We start from the raw sequence: 21,344 nt of genomic DNA, 5'->3' as shown, positions 1-21,344 counted from the left end.
AAAAACAAAAATTGCTTTTAAATATTAATTACAAAATTTTATAAAAGTAAAAGAATGGAGAATTGTTTAAATAAACAAAATATGCATATTGCTGGAAAAAGCGATTTGCAAAATTTTTCTGATTTATTAACAAGAAATATGCCAGTGGAAAATTGTCACGATTATGGTAAAAATTCAAAAATTATCTGCGATACTTTGAAGCCAAATATTTATAAATATTCAATGAATTACCGAAGTCGAAAGGAAAGGAAAATTCCAAATCAATGGAGACCTTTGGATCAAAATGGAAAACTTATTTATCCCCCAATACAGTGTGTCAGGGAGTATGAAGAAAAAATGAAGGAAAAATTGGAGAGGAAAGCCAAATATTTGGAATTAATGACGGATAATAGTATAACATTACAAGAATTAGCCGAAGAGAGAACAGTGAAAAAATTCAAATCAAAGAGAAGAGTTAAAAAAGTACCGGAAGATCCGAGAATTTTTCAAGAAGAGGTGAATCGTTGACGAACTTTTACTTTTTGTGTTCAAAAATAAAAAAAAAAAACAAGTGGGTAAGATTTTTATTTATGGGAGTATTTTATTTTTGTTTACTATTTCCATGTATTTTTTAGATTCTACGAAGAAGAGAAGCGGAAATTCCTCGTGATATTGAGAGTCAATTAAGTGAATTACATTCCATTGAGAAAAGAAAGCCAATCGTTCGAGAGGAAGATATTTGTAGATTATTACAATTGAAAGATTGCATCACTGATTCTCAACTTCAACCTTACGATTGTTCTAATTTTGAAGAGATACGCAGGAGAATTGTCGGAAGATTACGCAAACGATCCGAGTAAGTTTTCCGTAAATTTCTCCAAAATTTTCTCCTGCAACAAAATATTTAATTTCTATTCAATTCATCTTCTTTTCATTTATATCCAATTTTTCTAATTTTATTTTTTTTCTATTTTCAATTTGTTTTATATTTTATTTTTATTTAATTTTCAATTTATTTTTATTCAATTTTCAATTTATTTTATATTTTAATTTTATTCAATTTACTTTCATTTAATTTTTATTCGATTCATTGTCATTTAATTTTCATTCGATTTATTGTCATTTAATTTTTATTCGATTTATTGTCATTTCATTTTTATTCAATTCATTGCCATTTTATTTTTATTCGATTTATTGTCTTTTCACTTTTATTCAATTTATTTAAATTTCATTTTAATTCTATATTCAGTATATTTCTCAAATTTTTCAGTTTTATCGCGAGAACAACAGAATTGGAAAGAGAAATTGTCAGTGACTATAAAGAGAGTCTACGAACTGCGATAGTTGATTTTACAATACAAGATCATGAAAAAAGGAAGTGCTTGCAAATTGAAACCATACCTGTTGAATATCCAGTTTTCAATATACGAGCACCTGTCCCTTGGCATCAGCTGAAAGTCATTTCCGAGCATTTTATGCAACACAATCTTTTCATAGGAAATGAGATTTCACGGGAAATTCGAAATTTATGGGAGCGAAGGTGAATTTTTTTTCCTTTTAGGATATTTTCTTTCGTTTTTCTTTATTGTAAAGAATGAAAATTTATTTTTTCAGTTATAATACAATGATGATTATTCAAATTGATGATTTGGGAACATTTCCGATTCCAGCTTTAGAAATACAATCGCAAATGAATTCAATTTGTCGAGAAACGAGTAGAAAATTGATAAAGGAATGGCTTGCGAATGTTGCTGATATATTTCTCGAAAAAAAAGATGCGTGGTCGAATTATTTTGAAAAGAGTTCATTAGCCTCGTTGGATATGATTGAAAAATATTTTCGCAGCATTAATACACTTTTATCGAAACAATTACGTTCAATGGTGATTAAAACTCTAAGGCACTTGAGAGATTTTTTCGTCAAGTACAATAATGGAAATAGTTTCGATGGCGATTATCAGGATTTAATGTTTACTCGGTTCGTATATTATTTTATTCTCTAAATTATTATAAATAACATTTTATTAATATTTATTCTCTTTATTAATATTTATTTTAATTTAATTACATTTATTAATATTTATTTACTTTTATTTACATTTATTTAGAACTCCTTTTATGACAATCGCAGTTGACGTTAAATTTGGAACAAACGATTTGATACTGAAACCGAGTGTTATAGAAATGCAGAAAATATTATCGGAATGTTTCGATAAAATAATTTCAGTCGCTGCTAAAGTTCCAAAAATCGAGACAATTTTATTTCCCGAATTTAAGAACGAGGGATTTCTTTCACCTGTTTTGAGAGAAGAAGATAAGGTAAATTTTATTTTTCGTTTTTGGAAAATTTTGGTCTATTGAAAAAAAGTTTTTATATCGAAAAATTATTATTAGGTGTCGAAAATAGTTGAAGAGGCCTTGGATGCTGTCGCCATGAATGTGGATGGACCAAATTTGTATTTAAAATCCTACGACAATCTTTTGTACATTATCAATGGATCTGCCAAGGAAAAATTGAAAGAATATTTTGATCTCGATCCTTTTCCGTCTTTACGCGAATTCGGACACAAAATTGAGGATCTCGACGCACTCAGTCAGAAAATTTCTCTCTTTCGGAATAAGGTTTGAAATTTGAAATTTTACTTTTGAAAATAATTCATACAATTTTTATTTATAAACTAGCAAATTGTATTATTATGTAAATTACAAAATTTTTTGTTTTCAAATATCAACTTCAATTTTTGAATAATTACAAATTCAAAATTTAAAAAATTCAATTATTTTCAATACAATTTAAATAAAATTCTTTGAAACAATTCAATTATTCTTATAAATAGTAAAATTCTTCTCAAGAATTAAATTATTTTTTTATAAATAATAAAATTCTTCTCAGATATACAATTATTTTCAATAAAATTTTGATAAAATTTCTCGAAAGAATTCAATTATTTTTAAAAATTGTAATACAATTTTTCTAAAGAATTCAATTATTCTCAAAAGTTTTGATAAAATTTTTTATAAGAATTCAATTATTTTTATAAATAAAAATTTCTTCGTATGAATTCAATTATTTTCAGTAGAATTTTTATACAATCTTTCCAAAGAATTCAATTATTTTCATAAATAATAAATTTTTTCGCATAAATTCAATTATTTTCCGTACAATTATTATTATTATTATAAGATTTTCTGGAAAGAATTCAGTTATTTTCAAAAACTGTAATAAAATTCTTATAAGAATTCAATTATTTCCATAAAAGTTTAATAAAATCCAATAATCAAATTTTTAATTACAATTGTTAATAAACATGATTATTTTAAAAATTTGAATGAATTTTTTTCGTAAAATTGAATTATTTTCAAAATGTTTAATTAAAATTATTTTAAAAAACTGCATTTTTTTCATATAACTGAACAAAATTCGTAATAAATATTAATTAAATTTGCAAAAACTCTTAATAAAATTGGTCAAAAGAATTAAATTTTCTATTGATATTTTTAATAAAATTTAATATTAAAATTATTAATTACAATTATTAACAAAATCGATTATATTAAAAAAATGTTTTCGAAAGAATTGAAATTATTGTGAAACATTGTAATAAAATTCTGAGAAGAATTCAATTATTTCTAAAAAAGGTTAATAAAATCCAATAATCAAATTTTTAATTACAATTAATAGCAAAAACGATTATTTTTAAAAATGAAAATAAATTCTTCATAAAAGTTAATTACTTTTAAAATTTTCAATTGAAAGTATTAAAAAGCTCCATTATTTTTAAGATAACTTTTCTAAAGAAAGAAATTATTATCAAAAAATTTTAAAAAATTCTTCGCAAGAATTATTTTCATGATAAAATTCAATTATTTTCGTAATAAATTTCTTCGCGAGAATTCAATTATTTTCAATGCAATTTTAAAGAAAGTTTCTCGAAAGAATGAAATTATTTTCAATATGTTACTAAATTTCTTTGAATGAATTCAATTATTTCAAAAATTTCTAATAAAATTCTGAGAAGGACTTAATTATTTTTTTATAAAACAATCAAATTTTTAATTACAATTACTAACAGACACGATTATTTAAAAAAAATGTTAATAAATTCTAATTCTTTATATAATTCAATTACTTTTAAAATTTAAAATTAAAATTATATCAAAAATAATATTATCACTCGGTCGTCAGAATATTAAAATAGTCATCGTTTACTTAATTTTAAATTAAAATTATTCCAAAAAACTCCATTATTTTTAAAAAACTGAAAGAAATTCTTCAAAAGAAACAGATTATCGAAATACAACGATTATTAATATAGATTTTATTCAATTTATTTAATTAAATTTTTTTTTAATTTATTAATTTTATACTATTTTTTTACTTATTTCAGCCAATTAAATTTTTATTTATTAAGTTTATTCAATCAATTATTTTCTTTATTCCCTTTAGTAAATTAAGAATTTCATTTTAATTCACAGATTCCGTTAAATTTGATCGAAATGGACTGCTCATTCGTGAACGAGTCAATGCGTCGAATTTTATTCGAGGATCTCCGAACAAGTATCTGTGACTATTTTCTAAATGAACTGCGAACAAACAATCAGCATTTATGTAAAATTTTCGACGAGATAGCAAGTAGAATTTCAGGAATGCCCGAAACAACACAAGAAGTTGTCGAACTGATAAATTATCTCGTTGAGAGTCGTGACACAACGATGTTTAATTTACGAGGTGATCTAGCACGTTCAGCGGAATTAATTTTATTTCTATTCAATTATCATCCACTTGTTGACGAGGACATTCAATTGAATACAAGAACACTGACATGGCCAAAGGAAATGGAGACAGTGATGGATCTCGCGAACGTTCGATTGAATATGAGAAAGGAATTTGTCGAAGGTGTACTTAAAGTGAGAAAGGAGAATTTCGAGCAGAGAATTGGGAGAATGAAGGAGATTTTGGATCAGTTTAAGAAGAAGGATCCGCCTGTTCTTCGTATGGAGGAAATGGAGGAAGCTGTCGTGGAAATTGAGGATATTTCCCAACAAATGACGGATATATCGAAAGAGGCGATAAGAATTAATGAGGAGGAGGTGCTATTGGATTTGGAGCTTAGTCCTTATATTACACTGCCGGGAATGTCGAATACGGTGGAGATTTTCGATAGACTTTGGCATACTGTTTTGATATTTCATCAGAATTATGAGAAATGGTTTTATGGACCGTTTGTTGGTCTTGATGCGGAGGCGATATTGGAGGAGACGGATAATACTTGGAAAGTTTTGTATAAACTCTCGCGAGCTTTAACCGATGTGGCAGGAGCGAGACGTGTCGCCGAAATGGTTCGCGGAAAAGTTGAGAAATTCAAACAGTTCATACCGATTTTGCAGACGATTTGTAATCCTGGTCTTCAAGCACGACATTGGGAGCAAATTGGAAAAGTTGTTGGTGTGACGATAGTGCCGACAGTGACGAGCAGTCTTTCTCAAATGATTGACTGTGGTCTACTTGTTTATATAAATCAGCTCGAGGAAATATCGTCAGCAGCGACGAAGGAACACGCACTGGAGAAGAATTTGAAGAAAATGCAAGAGGAATGGTCGCTGATTGTTTTCGATTTGAGTCCTTATCGTGAGACGGGTGTTTCCGTACTCTCAGCCGTTGATGATATTCAAGTACTCCTCGATGATCATATTCTAAAAGCGCAGACTATGCGCGGTTCACCGTTCATCAAGGCTTTCGAACATGAAATGCAATCTTGGGAGGAGAAATTGATTCTAATGCAGGACATAATCGATCAGTGGCTCACTTGTCAAGCGACTTGGATGTATTTGGAACCAATATTCAGCAGTGAGGATATTATGAGACAGATGCCAACGGAGGCGAAGAATTTTAGAAAAGTCGATAAAATTTGGCGAGGAATTATGACGTACGTGACGGAGAATAAAAAGGTAACTATTGCAACTGCTATGCCGAAAATGTTGGATCAATTCAAATTTTGTAATCAGCTTTTGGATGAGATTCAGAAGGGACTAAATGATTATTTGGAGAAGAAGAGATTATTTTTTCCCAGATTCTTCTTCTTGTCGAATGATGAACTATTGGAGATATTGTCAGAGACAAGAGATCCACAGAGAGTACAGCCGCATTTGAAGAAATGTTTCGAGGGTATAAGTGCACTGCGTTTCACAAAGGAGGCGGAAATAATTGGTATGTTGTCCGATGAAGAGGAATATGTGCCGATGAGTGGGAAAATTTGTCCGGCCGACGCGAAAGGAATGGTGGAAAAGTGGCTCTGTCAAGTTGAAGAACTAATGAAAAGTTCCTTGAGGGATATTGCCCAGGACAGTGTAATTGCATATTTTTCGAGCGAGAGGGAAGAGTGGATTTTATCATGGCCGGGGCAAATTGTCCTTTGTGCGAGTCAAATTCACTGGACTTGTGAAGTAGTCGATTCGTTTCAGGACAACACCACGGGGAGTGTTTTAGAGAAATGTAGTTCTCAAATCGATAGAACCGTAGCCTTGGTGAGGGGGAAATTGGAACCGGGAGCTAGAATCACACTGAATGCTCTGATAGTCATTGACGTCCACGCAAGAGATGTTGTTAAATTATTAGTTGAGAAAAATGTTCAAGACGAGATGGATTTCAACTGGATTTCTCAACTGCGATACTACTGGTTGAATTCCAGTATCACCGTTTCGATGATCACGACCGATGTTGTCTACGGATTTGAATACCTGGGGAATTCGGCAAGATTGGTGATCACACCCCTAACTGACAGATGCTATCGAACCCTAATGGGAGCACTGAGACTAAATCTCGGAGGCGCTCCGGAAGGTCCTGCAGGAACGGGAAAAACCGAAACTTGTAAAGATTTAGCGAAAGCAGTCGCTAAACAGTGCGTCGTCTTCAATTGCTCAGAGGGTTTAGACTACATGGCAATGGGGAAATTTTTCAAAGGACTCGCACAATCTGGAGCCTGGGCCTGTTTCGACGAATTCAATCGAATTGATCTCGAAGTTCTGTCGGTGATAGCGCAGCAAATTCTGACAATACAGATGGCGATCGGAATGAAAGTGGAGAGATTTGTTTTCGAAGGAACTGAAATAAGACTCAATCCGACTTGTAACGTTTTCATAACCATGAATCCCGGTTACGCTGGTCGTCAAGAATTGCCCGATAATTTAAAAGTTCTGTTTCGAACCGTCGCGATGATGGTACCGGATTATGGAATGATTGGCGAGATAACTCTCTACTCGTACGGCTTCGTTGACGCTAGGAGTCTAGCTGATAAAATTGTCCACACTTATAAACTTTGCTCGGAACAATTGAGTTCGCAGAATCATTATGATTACGGAATGAGAGCTGTGAAAACAGTTTTGATAGCAGCTGGTAATTTGAAATTAAAATTCACTGAACAAAATGAATCTGTACTTGTACTCAGGGCGATTGTTGATGTAAATCTTCCGAAATTTCTGGCCCAGGATGTTCCGTTGTTTAACGGAATTTATAGTGATTTATTTCCGGGTGTTGAACTACCGGAACCGGATCGTGACGAATTGATTGAATTGCTGAAGAGTAATTTGATGAAAAGAAATCTTCAACCTACACCTTGGTATATTGGGAAGATTGTTCAAATTTATGAGATGATTCTAGTTCGTCATGGATTGATGATCGTTGGCGAACCTTTGGGCGGAAAGACGCAGGCTTATCAAACTTTAGCTGCAGCTCTCGGAGATCTTTTCGTCGCCTCAAGTCAAATTTACGCCAAGAAACCAGTCATGCGAGAATTTCGGACAATCTACAGGTGAGATCAAATTACGAAAAGAAATTAAAATACTAAACTAATTAATATTAATAATTGTGATACGCTCCGAGAAAAGTTTTCTTAAAGGCAAAAGCCTTTAAGAAAACTTTTCTCGAAGCGCGTCACAATTAATAATTGACCGACTATACGATTATTAATATAATGTTTTCTTCCTTAAAACAGAATTATCAATCCAAAGGCAATAACACTAGCGCAATTGTACGGAAGTTTCGATCCAGCGTCACACGAATGGAGCGATGGAATTTTGGCGAATACATTTAGGGAATTTGCTCAATCAATGTCGCAGGATCGCAAGTGGATTATGTTTGATGGACCAGTGGATGCGGTGTGGATTGAGAATATGAATACCGTTTTGGATGATAATAAGAAATTGTGCTTGATGTCGGGTGAAATAATTCAAATGTCAAATAAGATGAATTTAATTTTTGAACCGGCCGATCTTGAGCATGCTTCGCCGGCAACTGTCAGCAGATGTGGAATGATCTATTTGGAACCATCTCAATTGGGTTGGTCGGCTTTATACGAATCCTATAAAAAATCATTGAAGGAAAAATTACTCGTCGAACAATTTGAATTGATTATGGAAATTATCGAGTGGCTCATTGATCCTGTATTGGATTTCATCAAGTATCATTGCAAGACTTTTATTGAAACGTCCGATCTTCATATGTTTTTGGTAAGTGTTTACTAAACAAATATAAAAATATAAAATAAAAATTATTCAAAACAATTAAAATCTAATATTTTAATAAAATTTTCTAAAAGAATTCAAGTATTTAAATAAATCGAAAATTTTAATAAAATTCTTTCCAAACATTCAATTATTTTCAAAAATAATCAAATTTTCACGGGAATTTCATTATTTAAAATGCAATTTTCATAATTTTTTTCGAAAAAAATATTAATTTTAAAAAATTTGAATACAATTCTTCGCAAGAATTAAATCATTTTTGTAAATTTTAAAATTCTTTGAATAAATTAAATTATTTTTCAAAACAATTCAATTATTTTTCACAATTTTAATAAAATTCTTCGCAAGGATTTAATTATTCTTATAAATTTTAAAATTCTTTGAATGAATAAAATTATTTTTAATACAATTTTAGTAAAAATTTTCAGAACAATTCAATTATTTTTCATAATTTTAATAAAATTCTTCGCAAAAATTCAATTGTTTCATAAATAATAAAACTTGTTTTCGTTATTTACTTATTTTGAATTTTGGATATCAATTGTTTTTAATAAAATTTAAAACAAATTTTTTTTTTAATAAAATTTTTAATAAATTACTCGAGAAATTCAATTATTTTTAAAAATTTTATTAAAATTATTCCAAAGAATCCAATTATTATAAAATATTTTGATAAAATTCTTTATAAAAATTCAATATTAAGAAATATTTAATTATTCGTTTAATTGTTTATTTTTGTATATAAATAAAAAAAAAATTTTAAATTCTCGTAGAACTTTCTAAAATATGAATTGACTTAAAAATGAATTTTCAGCTAAACTTTTAGAAATAATTGAATATTAGATAAGCGTTATAGTACAAATTTTGAAAAATAGTTTCAAAAGATTTTTAAATTTAAATCTTTGAAAATCTTATAATTGTTGTAAAACTGTAGTAATATTTGAATTTTCATTTCAAAACATGATTACTTTATTTTTTTTCTTAAAAAGTGATTAAAGTTTAGAATAATTTTATTTCAAAATTTTCTAAAAAAAACGATTGAATTTTGGAAGAGTTACGGTTGTAATTTTTAGAAATAGTTAAATTTCAAAAACGTTTTTCATTGAAATTATTATTTTAAAATATTTTCATCCCTGTGGAAAATTAAATAAGTATTTAAATATTTATTTAACAAAAATTATTCAAGTTTTGAATGTATTTTAATTATTATTTATTATACATAGTTCATGACTTTCGTCTATGAACGAAGAATGTAATTTAATTTCGAAATTATGATAAAAATTAGTCTTTTGAAAAATTGTAGTTAAAATTTTTTGAAACTAGTTAAATTCCCGTAAATAATTTGAGAAGATTAAATTCAATTATTTGGAAATTTTGTCAAATTCAAATTAAATAAATTTTATATTTTAAAGAATTTTATTATTTAACGTTGAAAAATTATTTTTAAATATAATCGTATAACAAAAATTTTAAATGAAAATTTAGAAAATAATTGAATTTTGAAAAATTTTATTAATTGCAGAATTGAAGTTATTAGCATGATGAGGAAAAATGTAAATATTTTCGATGAAAATTAGGAAAAGGACAATGATATTAAATACAAAATCAAATTTTTGTGATTTTTGTGAATCGTTCAAATGGAGTTTTTTCTAGACGTAAAATTTAATTGTTTGATAGCTACTTTTTTTACTATCTTTTTTAGTTTTAAAGCTACATTTTTAAAATTGATTATCGACTCAATGGAAAATGTCACTATTTTCACTTCTTTTATTTGCTTTTTAATATTTTTTCCAGAGTACCTACTTTTTTAAACCAAAGACTTCGAAAAAATTGTTTTTATTCTTTTCGGCTTTGTGAAAAAAATATTTTTCGTCATTCAGAGTTGACGACAACTTTAGGGAAATTAAAACTTTTAATTATTACTTATTAGTCAATTGGAATTTCGTTTCAGTCATTCACGAGATTATTGAGCACGATGTTAGAAGAAGAAACTCAAGTGAGCACCGTCTGGCTCCAGTGTATTCTATTGTTCAGCATCGTCTGGGGAATTTGTCCAACCTTAATCAGCGATAGTAGAAAAGTTTTCGACAATTACTTTCGATCGCTGTTGAATGGTTCAATAGAGGAATATCCAAAACCAAAGGCATTTAAATTAACCAAGCAGCAACTTTTTCCCGAAAGAGGAACAGTATTCGATTGGTTCTACGATAAGAGGAATAATGGCAGTTGGATTTCTTGGATGGAGACAATGACACCGGTAAATTTTTCGTTTATTGCTTCTTTATTAGAGGAAGGATTGTATTTATTTTCCTTGATTTTCAGCCGAGTTTTCCAGCAAATGCGAAAGTGAGCGACTTGATAATTCAAACGAATGAAATGTCAATACAGCATTTCTTTGTCACGAATTTACTGCAGCGATCGATTCCAATTTTATTCGTCGGACCAACTGGCACGGGAAAATCGGCAATTGTTTTGAATTACATGTTGACGTTGCCAAAGGAGAAATTTGTGCAGAATGTGGTGAATTTTAGCGCACGTACGACGGCGGCACAAACGCAGGAGATAATAATGTCGAAATTGGATCGACGCAGGAAGGGAGTTTATGGACCGGCGATGGGAAAGAAATCGATTTTATTTGTCGACGATCTGAGTATGCCACAGAGGGAAATGTATGGCGCACAACCACCGATTGAATTACTTCGACAGTGGATTGATCACGGTCATTGGTTTCATTTAAAGGACACGACGATGCTGTATCTTGTTGATATTCTCCTAGTTTCTGGAATGGTACCACCAGGTGGTGGTTCAAATCAAGTTAGTTCACGATTCACTCGACATATGCATATTGTGGGTATTGATTCATTTGAAGACGCGACGATGACAAGGATATTTTCCTCAATTCTCGAATGGCATTTTGCTAAAGGCTTCGATGGAAATGTTTCAAGATTGACGAAAATGGTGGTGACGGGGACAATGCAAGTTTTTCAGGAGGCGATCAGGAATTTTTTGCCCATCCCAGCGAAGAGTCACTATCTCTTCAATCTTCGGGATTTCAGTCGGGTTATTAATGGAATTATTCTCGTACCTGCGGGAAGTATGAAGGATCCGGATAAGTTAATAAAACTCTGGATTCATGAAATTTATCGAGTATTTCACGATCGGTTGGTGGACGAAGAGGATCGGGATACTCTCTTCGGGATTGTGAAGCGTACTTGTTATGAACATTTACGACAACCTTTGGAAAAAGTTCTGGGTAATTTGCTCAGGGAGGACGAGAGCGTAATTACGAAGTTTCATATTCGAGATCTCTTTTTTGGTAACTATATGGAACCGGACGCGGAGCCGAAGATTTATGACGAAATCGCGGATCTTGGGGATCTGCAAGAGAAAATGGATTACTATCTTTCGGAGTATAATATGGTGTCAAAGACGCCAATGTCCCTGGTGCTGTTTCGTTACGCAGTCGAGCATATTTCGAGAATTTGTCGTATTCTCCTGCAGGATAATGGCCACGCTTTGCTTGTTGGTATTGGCGGATCGGGAAGAAGTTCGTGCGCGAAATTAGCGACAAATATGTGTGAATACGTGTTGCGGCAAATTGAAATTACCCGTAATTACGGACAGGGGGAGTGGAGAGACGATTTGAAGGCTATGCTACTAAAAGTTGGAATCGAAGGCAAGCGTACGACTTTTCTCTTCGGGGATAATCAAATCAAGGATGAGTCTTTTGTCGAGGATGTTAATATGATATTGAATAGTGGCGATGTACCGAATCTTTATGCCACCGAAGAGAAGGCGGAGATTCTCGATAAGATGATGAATACGATAAGAGATAGTGGAGCGAAGAAAGTGGAAACAACCCCAATGGCACTTTATAACTTTTTTATTGAGAGAATCCGGAAGAATCTTCATATTGTCTTGACAATGTCGCCGATTGGTGATGCATTTCGCACACGATTGAGAATGTTCCCGTCGCTTATTAATTGTTGCACAATCGATTGGTTCACCGCATGGCCCGAGGACGCTTTGGAGAGAGTTGCGCAAACTTTTCTCAAGGATTTGACAATAACTTCGGAGGTACGTGACAAGTGTGTTGTTATTTGTAAACAGTTTCATACGAGTGTGGATCGTGCGAGTGATGATTACTTCAGGACGCAACATCGTCGAAATTATGTGACACCGACGAGTTTTTTGCAATTGATCAAGTCATTGTATAAATTCTACGGACAGAAGGTGGAGCAGATAACGAAACAGCAATATCGTTATGAGACTGGTTTGGAAAAATTGGATTTCGCCGCGGGACAGGTTGTGATAATGCAGGATGAATTACATGCTCTGCAGCCGAAACTCGTGGCACAGTCGCAATTGAGTGATAAATTGATGATAAGAATCGAGCAGGATACTATTAATGTAGAGGCGAAGAAGGAGGTGGTGGCTGCTGATGAAGCGTTGGCTAATGAAGCGGCAGCGGCAGCGCAGGCTATTAAGGATGATTGTGAGAGCGATCTGGCGGAAGCGACGCCTGCATTGGAGGCTGCTTTGGCAGCTCTTGATACTCTGAAACCGGCGGATATTACTATTGTGAAATCGATGAAGAATCCACCGGCGGGTGTCAGATTGGTTATGGAAGCTGTTTGTGTACTGAAGGGAATTAAACCTGATCGGATACAAGACTTGGCGACTACGCAAACAATCGAAGATTATTGGCCCGCTTCGATAAGAATGCTAGGTGATATGAAGTTTTTGGATAGTTTGAAAACATTTGACAAGGATAATATTCCTCTGGGTAATATGAAGAAGATACGGGACAGATACATGAATGATCGTGGTTTTCAACCGGATGTTATCAAAAAAGTGTCGACCGCCTGCGAGGGTCTTTGTAAATGGGTGCGAGCAATGGAAGTCTACGATCGAGTGATTAAAGTTGTAGCGCCGAAGAAGGCAATGTTGGCCGAAGCCGAGGGAAAGTTGGCAGTTCAGATGGAAATGTTGAACGCGAAGAGAAATCTTCTTCAGGAAGTTACGGGAAAATTGCAACAATTGAACGATGAGTTTGCGGAGTGTATGCGAGAGAAGAAGAAACTCGAGGATGCGATTGATATGACGATGCAAAAATTAGACAGGGCGGAGAAATTATTAGGAGGTTTGGGTGGAGAGAAGACAAGATGGAGTCAAACTGCAGAGGCGCTTGGTTCCAGTCTTCAAAATGTGATCGGAGACGTTCTACTTGCTTCGGGAGTTGTCGCCTATTTAGGAGCATTCACTGTCGATTACAGAATTAATTTACTGCAAGATTGGCATGAATCCTGCGTGAAAATGGAAATTCCAAGAAGTTCGAAATTCAGTTTGCTTGAGATTCTCGGCGAGCCGGTGGAAATTCGCTCGTGGATGATTCATGGACTACCAGCCGATAATTTCTCCGTGGAAAATGGAATTATTATCAAGAGTGCCGATCGCTGGCCATTGATGATAGATCCACAGGTAATTTTTTTTTATTACAATCCAGAGTTTTTCCATTTTGACTACTTTTTCTCTTTTTTTTAGGGTCAAGCGAACAAATGGATCAAGTCCATGGAGAAGGAGAACAAATTATCAGTTATCAAACTAACCGATTCGAATTACGTCCGTATTTTGGAGACCGCAATACAAATGGGACATCCAGTTCTCCTGGAGAATATCCTAGAGGAAATTGACGCAATTCTCGAGCCAGTTTTACTAAAAAATATCTACAAACAACAAGGAGTGTTCTATTTAAAATTCGGGGAAGAAATTCTCGAGTACGATTTAAATTTCCGTTTTTATATAACTACGAGACTTCGCAATCCACATTATTTACCGGAGACTGCGGTAAAAGTGACACTATTAAACTTTATGATAACCCTACAAGGCCTGCAGGATCAATTATTAGGAATTGTTGTTGCAAAAGAATTGCCAATTCTCGAGGAAAAGAAGAATCAACTTATCGTCGAGGGCGCAAATAATAAACGTATTTTAAAGGAAATTGAGGATAAAATTCTAGAAGTACTTTCAACATCGGAGGGTAATATTCTCGAGGACGAGACGGCAATAAAAATTCTCTCAAGCTCGAAACTATTGTCAGAGGACATTCAAAATAAACAGAAAATAGCCTCGAAAACATCGGATGAAATTGATGAGGCAAGAAATGGTTATAAAATTGTCTCACGTCATGGTGCTGTATTATTTTTTTGTATTTCCGAACTCGCGAATATTGATCCAATGTATCAATATTCACTGCCTTGGTTTATTCATCTATACGTGATGGCAATTGCAAATAGTGAAAAATCAAAAGATTTAGCTTTGAGGATGAATAATTTGAATGAATATTTCACAAAGAGTATCTATCGTAACGTGTGTCGTTCTCTATTTGAAAAGGACAAATTGATATTCTCACTTGTTCTCTGCGTGGGAATTATGAAATCAGAGGGAAAATTGGAAGATGATTTGTGGACATTTCTATTAACAGGCGGTGTTGCATTAAAAAATCCCTATGCAAATCCAGATCCTTCGTGGCTGTCGGAGAAATCCTGGTCCGAAATTGTGAGAGTTTCCCAACTACCAGAATTGGGGGAATTAAAAAAATCATTTGAAACATTCACCTCGAAATGGAAGATTTTTTACGATTCATCGAATCCACAGGAGAATCAATTCCCCCCACCTTTTGAGAATGAAATTAATAGTTTGAAAAAATTGGTAATTCTCCGTTGTATCAGACCCGATAAACTCGTTTCCGCTGTTCAGAGTTTTGTCATTCACAATATGGATCAATCTTTCATTGAACCACCGCCATTTGATCTGCAAGATTCGTATAATGATTCGAGTAATATTTCACCATTGGTGTTTATTCTTTCGCCTGGTTCGGATCCAATGACGGGACTGATAAAATTCGCCGAGGATAAAGGAATGGGAAAGAAGAATCTTATGTCGATTTCTCTTGGTCAAGGACAGGGACCAATTGCTGCCGAGATGATTAATAAGGGGATAAAAACAGGTGAATGGGTTGTTTTGCAAAATTGTCATCTCGCTGAATCGTGGATGAAGGAATTGGATCGAATATGTGATGAGATTATCACTCCAGAGAATACTCATGAGAAATTTCGAATTTGGCTGACGAGTTATCCGTCGAAGGCATTTCCAGTTTCGATCCTACAGAATGGAGTGAAAATGACGAATGAAGCGCCAAAGGGTTTGAAGAATAATTTACTGCGAAGCTACACAAATGATCCAATATCGGATATGAAATTCTTTAACGTCTGTCCAAAAATTGAGGAGTGGCGAAATTTGCTTTTTTCACTTTGCTTCTTTCACGCTGTTGTACAAGAAAGACGGAAATTCGGTCCTTTGGGTTGGAACATTCCTTACGAATTCAACGAATCTGATTTACGAATCAGTGTTCTACAATTGCAGGTATTTGCCTTAATTTTTTTAATTTTATTTCAATTTCAGGGTTGCCACGCTTTTTCTCTTTTCAAATTCCCTGACTTTTCCAGGTTTTCCAGGTTTTTAAAACGAAAATTTTATTTGAAAAAATCAATAACTTCATTTTTAAATAAATTATTATTATTTTTTCATAGAAATTAAGATTTTCAAAAATTTGAAATTTAATAAGAATATTATTGTAAAACATGAAGATATCGATCACTCCGAGTCTTTGACTCAAAGTAATCGCTTTCTTCATGTTTTATAATAATTAAAACTTGCTACTTTGTTACTGTAACTTCTTCAAAACTAATTTTCATCATTACGATTATTTATTTCTAGAATTTTCAACTAAAATTTTTCTGTAAGTCAATTTTTTAAAAAAAATTTTTGAAAAAGTTCTTTGAGAATTTTTAAATTCTTTTGTTTACAATTTAATTTTACGAAATTTCGATTATTCTGATATTCTTCAATTGAATATATTAAAAATAAAAAACTTAAAATAATTTCAAAAAGAAATTCTATTAAACTTTATGAAAAAAAATAATTCTACAGAATTCTTAATTAAACATATGAAAAGTTCAATTTTTCGAAAATTTTAATTTAAAACCTTTTGAAAATTCAATTATTTCTGAAAATCCACGCTATAATGCTTTCAATATTTAATTATAATTTAAAATTTTAACTAAAATTCATTTTTAATTGAATATTTATTGGAAAATTCTACGAGATTTCAATTATTTAACTATAAAAATAAAAATTTTGTTAAATTAAATGTTTCTTAAAATTGAATTTTCATAAAGAATTTTATCAACAAATTTTTAAATAGTTGAATTCTCTTAACAAATTTTAATACATTTTTAAAGAATAATTTCATTTTTCGAAAATTTTTATGAAAATTGTATTAAAAATAATTGAAATTCTGACAAGAATTTTATAAAATTTTTTTAAAATAATTGAATTTCAGTGATAAATTTTATTATTTATAAAGATAATTGAAATTTTTACCAGAATTTTCGGAAATTTTTGAACATAATTGGATTTCTGCGAAGAATTCTATTACTTTTGAAAATAATTGAATTCTTGACACAAATTTTATTAAAATTTCTTTTTAAATAATTCAATTCTTTTGTGAAATTTTATTGAAATAGTGGATATTGAATTTTGACAAATTTTTTAAATTAATTACATTTCTACGAAGAATTTTATTAAAATTATTTTGAAAAAATTGAATTGTTAGAAAGAATTTTATTAAAATTTTTGAAAATAATTTAATTCTTGGAACAAATTGTAGCAAAGGTTTTTAAAATAATTTAATTTCTTTTATAAGTTTTAATCAAATTTTTTAAGAATAATTACATTTTTCGAGAAATTTCATTAAAATTGTATTAAAAATAATTGAAAGTCTGCGATGAGTTTTATTATGTATTTATGAAAATAATTAAATCCCAGTAAAAAATGTTATTATTTATAAAAGTAATTGAATAATAATTTATGTAAATAATTTGTAAATAATTGAATTTCTGTGAAATTTTTATTATTTATGAAAATAATGAAATGTTTGATTAGAATTTTATTAAAAATTGTTTTTAACTAATTGAATTCTTTTGGGATTTTTTATTAAAGTAGTAGATATTAAAAATCATTAAATTGAGAAAAGTTTTTGAAAATAATTAAAAGCTTATCAAGACTTTTAATAAAATTTTTAAAAACAATTGAATTTCTGACAAGAATTTTACTACTTTTGGAAATAATTGAATTTCTACAATCACTTGTAATTGCTTCAAAATTCAATTTTTTTTAGTGTTTTTAACTAAAAATTCTTCTATAAATCCATTATTTTTAATAATCAATTAAATAAATTTAGGTATTAAAAAATTTAACTAATTTCAGAAGAATTTTAATTATTAAAATTTTTTTAAATTTCTAATTAAATTCATTTAAAATTGAATTTTTACAAAATTTCAAATCGAAATCTTTTGAAGGAATTTTAGTTATTATAAAATTTTTAAAAATGTCTAATTAAATTCATTTAAAATTGAATTTTTACAAAATTTCAAATCGAAATCTTTTAAAGGAATTTTAGTTATTAAAATTTTAAAAAATTACTAATTAAATTCATTTAAAATTGAATTTTTACAAAATTTCAAATCAAAATCTTTTGAAGTTCATCTACTAATGAAAATTGTAAACGTAACTCTTTTAAAAATGAATTAATTTGGAAATATTTAAGTAAAATTATAGATTTCAAGAATAAACACAATATCTTTAGAAAACAACAATTTTTCTGGATTTCGATCAAAATTCCCTGACTTTTCCTGGTTTTTTCAAAGTCTATAAAATTCCCTGACATTTTCAGGTTTTCCAGGTTTCGTGGCAACCCTGAATTTTCTCTTTATGAATATGTTTTTTTAAATTTATTTCAATTTTTCTTTATGTAAATATTTATTATTAGGTCACAAAGTGTTAAAACAATTTCTCATAAATATAATAATTTACAGATGTTTCTGAACGATTACGATGAGGTGCCATTTGATGCTCTGCTTTATTTAACCGGAGAATGTAATTACGGAGGAAGAGTAACTGACGACAAGGACAGACGATTATTAAATTCTCTATTAGAAATTTTCTACAATCAACAAGTACTTTTAAATGAAAACTACAAATTTTCACCGAGTGGAATTTATCATCTTCCCAAAAATACAAATCATTCCGATTGTCTTAATTATATTCGTAATTTGCCAATTAATCAATTACCGGAAGTTTACGGTTTACATGAAAATGCCGACATAACGAAGGACAATAAAGAGTCAATGGAACTTCTCGAGGGTGTTTTATTGACGCAAATTCAAATAACAAGCGCCGGGGCTGAAAGTGATATGGAATCGATTGTCTCGAATATTGCGGGAAATATTTTATCAAATCTACAAGAACAATTTGATGTGGAGAGTATTTCGAAGAAATATCCTGTGCTTTATATGAATAGTATGAATACAGTTTTACGTCAGGAATTGATAAGATTTAATAAACTCACGGCAGTGATTAAAAGTACATTGAAGAATGTTCAAAAAGCAATTAAAGGTGAAGTGGTGATGTCAATGGATTTGGAGGAAGTTTTCTTCAGTATTAGTATTGGAAAAGTTCCAAGTATTTGGGATAAAAAATCTTATCCATCATTGAAACCCCTTGGGAGTTATGTGAACGATTTAATGGCTAGAATTTTGTTTCTTCAAGAATGGATCGATAATGATGCGCCTATTGTTTTTTGGATATCGGGCTTTTTCTTCACTCAGTCGTTCTTGACGGGAGTTTTGCAAAATTACGCTCGTAAACATACAATACCGATTGATCATTTGGATTTTGAATTTGAAATCACTTCGATGGAAACAACAGCCGAAACTTGTCCTCCAAGTGGTGTTTATATAAAAGTATTTATTTTTTTTTTTTATTAAAGTTTATGTTTGCATAGTTAAAATAATTAAATTTATAGACGATAAATTTTCTTAATTGCAAAAATTTCCGATTTTCAGGGATTATTTCTTGAAGGCTGCAGATGGAACAGAGAAATAATGGAACTCGACGAATCGAAACCAAAAATAATGTTTGACACAGTGCCAATAATTTGGTTGAAACCGGGAATTAAGGAAGGATTTAAAATTTCGAATGTTTATAATTGTCCGGTTTACAAGACAAGTGCAAGACGAGGTATTTTAGCGACAACCGGACATTCCTCGAATTTTGTCATGTACATTCTTTTACCATCAAAATTAGAGGAGTCTCATTGGATTAATCGTGGAGTCGCTTGTCTTTGTCAACTTGATGATTGAATTTTTTTTTCGCGAGGTAAATATATTTTTTTTATTTCTTATTCTCTTAAAAAGGTAGATAATAATTTAGAAAAAATTATTTCGAATCGAAAATAAAGTAAATAAAAATAAATAAAATACGTAATTTAGTTTAATTTAATTAAGCTTTTAGTAAAAATAAATAAGACATAAATGATTTAAAAATAAAGCGAAACAATAAAATATTATTAATAATAAAATTATTGCCATCTTGTTTCTATTTTCCAACAATTGTATTTTTTGTTTTGAAACATTTTTTCTTTATTCGTTTTGCATTATTAATTTATTTCTGTTTTTTGATGTTTGTTTACTTGTTTTATTGACATTTACTTTTTTAATTGTCAATTTTTTTAATTTTTATTATTCTCTTTCCGTTTATCATTTAATTATTTATTTTTATTTCCTTTATTTTACAGTATCAAGAAAGAATCCGACGAACAGTCAAAAAAGAAATTAATCCAATGTCATAATTTTGTATTTTAAAAGTTTTACAAGAAAAAGAGAAATTTTAAATTCGTTTCGGTAGATGGGGAAGTAATTTAATTTTCAATTTTTTCTATAACTTACAATAATTTATTTTCAAATAACTTAATTTTTCAAGAACTATCATAAAATTATGACTTATAAATTATTTAATGAATAATTTTTACAGTTTTTATAAATACTAAAATTGATAGGAGAAGTTTAGTTAAAAGTACTAAAAAAATGAATTTTGGAAAGGTTACAAATTATTCCCGAAATTCAATTATTCTCAAAAGTTATAGAAATTCTTCGCAGAATTCCAATTATGTTAAAAAATTTTTTTTAAATTCTCACCAAAATCGCAATTATTATCTTTATAAATAAAAAAATTCTTCTTCAAAATTCAATTATTTTTAAAAATTTTAATAAAATTTTTGGCAAAATTTCACAGGAATTCAATTATTTACAAAATTTTTAATAAATTTCTTCGAAATAATTCAATTATTTTCATAAGTAATAAAATTTTGACAGGAATTCAATTATTTAAAATACAAAAGTTCATAAAATTTTTTGAAAAATAATTATTTAAAAAGATTTTTATAAAATTCATCTCAAGAATTCAATTATTTAAAAAAATTTAATAAAGTTCTTTTCAAGAATTCAATTATTTTTATAAATAATAAAATTCTTCACCGAAATTCAATTATTTTTATAAACTTGAATAAAATTCTTTGCAAGAATTCAATTATTTATATAAATAATAAAATTCTTCGAAAAATGTAATTATTCTTAAAAATTTTATTAAAATTTGTCAAAAGAATTCAATTATTTAAAAATTTGTTCATTCAATTATGCAATAAATTATTTATTTTAAATAATTGAATATTTCTTCTAGAATTTTTTAATAAAAATTTTTTAAAAAAGGAATTACCGATAAATCGATTTATTATTTATGAAAATATTTGAATCATTGCAACGAATTTTATTACATTTTTTTAAAATAATTGAATTTTTTTGAGAATCTAATAATTTTTAGAGTGAATCGGAATATTTTTTAGGGTCAGGGAAAAAGTGAAATTTTTTTTTTGGAAATCAGAGAAAA

At 29.9% G+C, this 21,344-nt stretch overlaps 1 protein-coding gene across 1 annotated transcript; it reads left to right on the top strand.

Moving 5' to 3' along the window:
• Positions 1 to 213: 213 nt before the first annotated feature.
• On the top strand, positions 214 to 19,845 carry LOC122500950 (dynein axonemal heavy chain 3). Its single transcript, XM_043610126.1, has 13 exons — positions 214 to 495; positions 615 to 835; positions 1,250 to 1,519; positions 1,594 to 1,956; positions 2,087 to 2,297; positions 2,373 to 2,600; positions 4,455 to 7,786; positions 7,970 to 8,483; positions 10,450 to 10,755; positions 10,821 to 13,979; positions 14,043 to 15,923; positions 18,437 to 19,363; positions 19,466 to 19,845. Exons 1-13 carry the CDS (start codon positions 223 to 225, stop codon positions 19,760 to 19,762), a joined length of 11,982 nt encoding a protein of 3,993 aa, XP_043466061.1. The 5' UTR covers positions 214 to 222; the 3' UTR covers positions 19,763 to 19,845.
• The last annotated feature ends 1,499 nt before the right edge of the window (positions 19,846 to 21,344 follow it).

This window comes from Leptopilina heterotoma, unplaced genomic scaffold, assembly GCF_015476425.1.
Source record: "Leptopilina heterotoma isolate Lh14 unplaced genomic scaffold, ASM1547642v1 Lhet_192, whole genome shotgun sequence".
Taxonomy (NCBI): Eukaryota; Metazoa; Arthropoda; class Insecta; order Hymenoptera; family Figitidae; genus Leptopilina; species Leptopilina heterotoma.
Note: the sequence above shows the minus strand (reverse complement) of the source record. Positions and strands in the feature narration are given on the sequence as shown.

Bases quoted from the DNA above. Each gene is read 5' to 3' on its own strand.
- LOC122500950 (XM_043610126.1), top strand. From the start codon at position 223: ATGAATTACCGAAGTCGAAAGGAAAGGAAAATTCCAAATCAATGGAGA. The intron at 1,520-1,593 runs GTGAATTTTTTT...TTATTTTTTCAG, and splicing joins CGAAATTTATGGGAGCGAAG to TTATAATACAATGATGATTA. The intron at 15,924-18,436 runs GTATTTGCCTTA...AATAATTTACAG, and splicing joins TCAGTGTTCTACAATTGCAG to ATGTTTCTGAACGATTACGA.